This window comes from Ranitomeya imitator, chromosome 4 (assembly GCF_032444005.1).
Source record: "Ranitomeya imitator isolate aRanImi1 chromosome 4, aRanImi1.pri, whole genome shotgun sequence".
Lineage (NCBI taxonomy): Eukaryota > Metazoa > Chordata > Amphibia > Anura > Dendrobatidae > Ranitomeya > Ranitomeya imitator.
The window spans coordinates 458,270,115-458,276,222 of record NC_091285.1 but is presented as its reverse complement, the minus strand read 5'-3'; the positions used below and the strand labels follow the sequence as shown (position 1 = coordinate 458,276,222).

Genomic DNA, 6,108 nt, shown 5'->3' with positions numbered 1-6,108 from the left:
CAGTGGAGTGCAGCCTTCCTTACTCGCATCTGATGGTCAACAGATAGCGTTCCCTTTACCCCACCCCTCTGACCCTGCCACCTCTACACCACCGGTAGGTTCATGGCGGCAGCGTCAGAGGGGTCAGGAAAGGAGCTATGCTCCTGAGTTCTTGCATCTAAATGCAGGCTTCCAAAATTCATTTAAAATTTTGGGAGAACAAGTGACTGCTGGTTTCAGCATGATGCAATCACGCATGAGTGAAAACCACCATGAAATCAGCAGTCGCTTGGATAGACTGCATTTAGATGTAAGTCAAGCTCCAGCCAATCTTTTTTTTCAGTCCATGCTCAGGAGCATGGAAAAGCTTTCGTTTGATCAGCAGATGCGGGTAATGAATAGCTGCCATAACGCTCTGCTGAAGGTAATTAACGAACCCCAATCTACCCCCACACCTCCCCACACATCCCAGTCCCAATTTCAACACCATGCCCCACAATATCACCGCCAGTCCCAATATCCACATCACTCTCAATATCAACATCAGTACCAATACCCAACCCGGCCCACAACCCAAATGTATTCACCCGTGTTTTCTTCATCTTTGCCCAGCTTTACTTCCCCAGTAAGTTTTCCACCTACCCCAACACAACACCACTCTGGTCAGCCTCCTGTTTCCCCCCCCCCTTCCACTACAGACGCAACAGGTAGGGTTTCCCCAATCCCACCTACCGACGTGGTCCAACCTTCCAGCCCCTCCTCCCATAGTTACTCCACCCAACAATACCAGGACCTGTGAACCTGGAATGTACTTGTACATATTTTTTTTTTGCCAAAAAAAAAAAGGTTCTTTAAATTACCAAAAAAAAAATTGTGTGGGAAAATTACCCACAAAAAATATATTTTTTGAAATAAACATAATTCTGGTTTACAATCTACTGTGTGTGTGTGTTCATTAATTAAGGTAAATATGAAAGGTTAAGTGAAAAGAAACACCAGACGTTTTCAAGGTTTAACAAAATGGTTTTATATTATATTAGCAAGCAAACCACACACACTCTTTTTTTTTTTTTTTTTTTTTTTTTTTGTGGCAGTTGCTACCAAAAAATTTTGGAAAAAAAAAAGAAAAAAAATAAAAAAAAAGTCACACAATTATGTCTTGCCATGGAATCCGCCCAACAGGTGACAAAAAATATTCAGCAAACTGTTCCCTCATCCTAGTAACAGAACCGGTGGAGCGAACAGAGGCACTTCGGTAATCCCACAAGGATGTCTCCAATTGTTCGTCATCCAAGGTAACGGGCTCCTTTGAAATAACAAAATTATGGAGCACCACACATGCCTTGACAACATCGTCTACAGTTTTTGTATCCAGTTTTATTGCCATCAGCAGAACTCTCCACTTTGCTGTCAAAATACCGAAAGAGCACTCTACCACTCTTCTTGCTCTGGTAAGACGGTAATTAAATACCCGCTTGGTGCGGTGTAATTCACGGCTGCTGTATGGTTTCAGTAGGTGCGGCGACAGTTGAAAGGCTTCATCACCTACACACACATATGGCATGGCTGGTTCACTGGTTCCTGGGAGCGGTCTTGCTGGCGGGAAATTGTATGTATCTCCATACAGGCAGCGACCCATCGGAGAGTTTTTAAACACTTGGGAGTCGTTGGACCGGCCATACGCTCCTATATCCACAGCAAGGAATCGGCAGTTGGCGTCAGCAATAGCCATGAGTACAATTGAGAAGTATTTTTTATAGTTATAGTACTCTGATCCTGTTCCTGCCGGTTTTGCAATCCTAATGTGTTTGCCGTCCACAGCACCAACACAATTTGGAAAATTACACATTCGCTCAAATTGTTCGGAACTTCTCATCCAGATTTCCATTGTTGGTTGTGGGATATACTCCAGCTGTAAAGTGTCCCAAATCGCACGACATGTGTCCTTCACAATTCCGCCAATAGTGGAAATCCCCAGCCGGAATTGGAAATGGAGTGAAGTCAAAGACTCACCCGTAGCTAGGAAGCTGCAGGGAAAAATAAAAAAAAATGTAAAAAAAAATTGCACAGACCATCAACCAAGAAAAACAAGTGGAATGGCCTCAAATAAACCAACAAATTACATGCTACAGTAAATGCGGCGCAATGTGTCAGCGCAGTATTCTCTGCAGCATGTAATAACATTCAATATGACCAATGACACAAGAAAAAAAAACAAGTGGAATGGCCTCACATAAACCAACAAATGACATGCTACAGTAAATGCGGCGCAATGTGTCAGCGCAGTATTCTCTGCAGCATGTACTCACATTCAATATGAGCAATGACATAAAGAAAAAATGCTTACCGCAGTGTCACCATGAGCCGCTCCGCCGGTGTGATGGCAAGCCTCATCCTTGTGTCCTGCCTTTGGATGACATCCTCTATTTTTCCAACCAAATAATCGAAATGTTCCATCCTCATCCGTACATAACTAAAGAATTTTTGGGGGTTGCACCGCAACTCCAGATAGAGAGTGGACTGGACACCCCTGGTCATCCGCAGCTCATTGATTGGATGTATCCAGAATCGTCGCCTTCTCCGTTGCATCATCCGTCTTTCTGCTGCCGCCTCCTTCTCCCGCACTATGATATCCAGGCGATTCGTCTCAAATATAACTTCAGTAACCAAACTCGAAATCCTCCCAATTACACCATCCATCATTGCCACTAAACTAAAACCCTCAAAGATGTGCTGTAAATACAGTCAGTATATAGATTTCCCTAGTTTCCAGTAGCCAATCAAATTTTGGTGCCTCCCATTTTAAAAACGGATCCGTCGTAAAAACGTATGCAACGGATGGAAAAAACGTATGCAACGCATCCAGCATTTCAACGGAACCGTTTATCGGATTTGCGACGGTTTTGCGACGGATCCGTCGAAATGCTGTATTCGTTGCATACGTTTTGCAGTTTTTTGACGCATCCGTTTTTTCGGGAAAAAGACGTTTTTGGGACGGATTGCAGTTAACGCTAGTGTGAAAGTAGCCTTAGGCTACTTTCACACTAGCGTTAACTGCAATACGTTAAAATGAGTCGTTTTGCCGAAAAAACGCATGCAGCAAAATATTTTGCTGCATGCGTTTTTTCCCCATAGACTTGTATTGGCGATGCATTGCGACGAATTGGCATTCGTCGGTATACGTCTTTCGACGGATGCGTCGAAAAGAGGCGACACGTCGTCTGGAAAAACGTAGATTGTAACGTTTTTTGGCTCCGACAATAAAACGTGTCTCGGCGCATCCGTCGGCATGCGTCTTTTGCTACAATGAAAGTCTATGAGCGACGGATGCGTCGAGACACGTCGTACGACGCAATGCAGCGCTGCAATACGTTTTTTTCTATTGAGCATGCTCAGAAACAGGATTTTTTATCTAAATGGCCAGACATCCCCAAATCTATATAAACCTGGTCTGGGCCTTCAACCCCCACATATGCCAGCAAGACCCAGAGACAAGAAGAAGCCTCCAGCCAGCCGGACACCAAGAGCCCAGCCTGGACACCAAGAGCCCAGCCTGGACACCAAGACCCCAGCCTGGCAGCAAGACCCCAGTCGGACACCAAGACTCCAGCCGGACAACAAGACCCCAGCCTGGCAGCAAGACCCCAGCTGGACACCAAGACCCCAGCTGGACACCAAGACCCCAGCCTGGCAGCAAGACCCCAGCCGGACACCAAGACTCCAGCCGGACAACAAGACCCCAGCCTGGCAGCAAGGACCAGACACACTCCAACAGTGTGAGTATATTGCCATTTTTGTGTGTGTGTGTGTGTGTGCGCATTTGTGTATGCCGTACTGACTACAGCAAGAGCTTTTAAAACCTGAATCCAACCTGAGGCCTGCCGTCGTCCTGCAACAGCCAGTGCCCTGCTACAGTCCAGATCCACCCTGAGGCCTGCCACTGTGAAGACATCAAGCTCCAGCCGGAGGACTGATGGCCGTGTGTGTGTGTGTGTATTTTTGTACTGCTGTGTGCTTTTGTATGTATGTGTTCACGTGCCTGCACCTTATTATGCCTTCGTCAATATTACGCCTGTTCATGTGTTATGCTTGCGTTATGACTCTGCTTGCAGGTATGTTTGTGTGCGTCTTGTTGGTTGCATGTGCATTTGTCAATGCCATATTGGTTAATGTTGATTTTTGATGTATTTACTAAAGGTACCGTCACACTGAGTGACGCTGCAGCGATACCGACAACGATCCGGATGGCTGCAGCGTCGCTGGAGAGCTGTCACACAGACAGCTCTCCAGCGACCAACGATGCCGGTAACCAGGGTAAACATCGGGTTACTAAGTGCAGGGCCACGCTTAGTAACCCGATGTTTACCCTGGTTACCATCCTAAAAGTAAATAAATAAACGCTACATACTTACCTTCCGCTGTCTGTCCCCGGCGCTCTGCTTCTCTGCTCTGGCTGTGAGCACAGCGGCCGGAAAGCAGAGCGGTGAAGTCAACGCTCTGCTTTCCGGCCGCTGTGCTCAGTGAGTGCAGGAAAGCACAGCGCCGAGGACAGACAGCGGAAGGTAAGTATGAAGGTTTTTTTTTTTTTTTTTTTCTTTTACACTGGTAACCAGGGTAAACATCGGGTTACTAAGCGTGGCCCTGCGCTTAGTAACCCGATGTTTACCCTAGTTACCAGCGAACACATCGCTGAATTGGCGTCACACACGGCGATTCAGCGATGTCTGCAGGAAGTCCAGTGACGAAATAAAGTGCTGGACTTTCTGCAGTGACCAACGACATCACAGCAGGATTCTGATCGCTGCTGTATGTCAAACTGAACGATATCGCTAGCCAGGACGCTGCAATGTCACAGATCGCTAGCGATATCGTTCAGTGTGACGGTACCTTTAGTATAGTGGTTTGTGCAGCATGTGTGATTTTTTTTTTTTTTTTTTTTTTTTTTTAATCGGATGTATTATTGCAAAGCCTAGTGGTCTGCAGCTTTTGGTTAGAATGTGAGTGCTTTTTTTTTTTTTTTTTTAAAAAGGGTTTATTTTTTTAATTTACTGTTGAAATCATTCGCTGTTGATGTACTTGTATTTAAAATAAAGAGCATTTCCGCTCCATTGTGATTAAAAAAATAAATAAAAAATATTAATAAAATGTTTATTAAAAAATTGTCCGTAGTATAATTTCATAAAGGTAAATTTAAAACAGGTGTATGTACCAATGGTTACACATGCAATACAGAGTTGGTTGAGGGCTCATTTTTTACTAAAGGTTATCCTTTAAAAGGTTTTTTGGGGGAGGTAATTTTTTTTTTTTTTTTTTTTTTAAACTTAAAAATATTTTTAAAGGTGTCTCACATTTTTACAATTTTTTTTTTTTTGGGACATGGAAAAGAATGGTATAACGTGCACCTGTTTTTGGGTTTGGGTGTTCACCTATTTTTCACAATTTAACAGGGTGTTTATTGCTGAACATTACCTAGTTCTGGGGTGGTCTAACTATAAATCCATTATACTTATTATATTGCAGATAGAGTAGGGACCACAGCCACCAGGTTCACAGCCACCAGGACCACAGCCACCAGGACCGCATCGTCAAATTATTTAAAGTAAGTTTTGAAGACCCCAAATCTGCTACTTCAATGTGTAGAGCAGATTGCAAGTGTTTTTTAACTTACAGACCCACCAGGTCCACAGCCACCAGGTCCACAGCCACCAGGTCCACAGCCACCAGGTCCACAGGCACCAGGTCCACAGCCACCGGCCGTAGATAACAGGAACACAATGTCCTCTTCTGGCAGCCCTCCTCCACAGCAACAGCGTGTATCGGTAAGTAAATAACCCAAATTTTTTTTTTTTCTGTTTTGTTTTTTTTAATTTTCATAATTTTTATTCACTACATGCATTTATTATGTTTACACAGGAAACAGAATCCGATGAGGAGCTGTCAGAAGGGACCGAGACGGGTGGAGATATACAAGTGGAGGAGGAACCAAGTGTAAGTAGTTGTGAATCACTTGCTTTACACCATACACCAGCACCATACATGAAACAGATTTTCAGATACAACGGAACCAAGAAAACATATACATACATTCAAGCTAATTTTTTTTTATCCTTTATTTCAGTCTCCTGCTGC

General features: G+C 44.1%; 1 protein-coding gene across 1 annotated transcript; it reads right to left on the bottom strand.

Moving 5' to 3' along the window:
- Positions 1–659: 659 nt before the first annotated feature.
- On the bottom strand, positions 660–3,004 carry LOC138676475 (uncharacterized). The gene is made up of 2 exons (XM_069765809.1): positions 2,327–3,004; positions 660–2,006 (listed from the first exon to the last, which is right to left on the bottom strand). The coding sequence occupies exons 1-2, from the start codon at positions 2,680–2,682 to the stop codon at positions 1,124–1,126; spliced, it is 1,239 nt and encodes a 412-aa protein (XP_069621910.1). The 5' UTR covers positions 2,683–3,004; the 3' UTR covers positions 660–1,123.
- Positions 3,005–6,108: the final 3,104 nt, after the last annotated feature.

Coding starts and splice junctions, on each gene's coding strand:
- LOC138676475 (XM_069765809.1), bottom strand. CDS start 2,682: ATGATGGATGGTGTAATTGGGAGGATTTCGAGTTTGGTTACTGAAGTT. Junction 2,007..2,326: donor CGGCTCATGGTGACACTGCG/GTAAGCATTTTT, acceptor TTTTCCCTGCAG/CTTCCTAGCTACGGGTGAGT.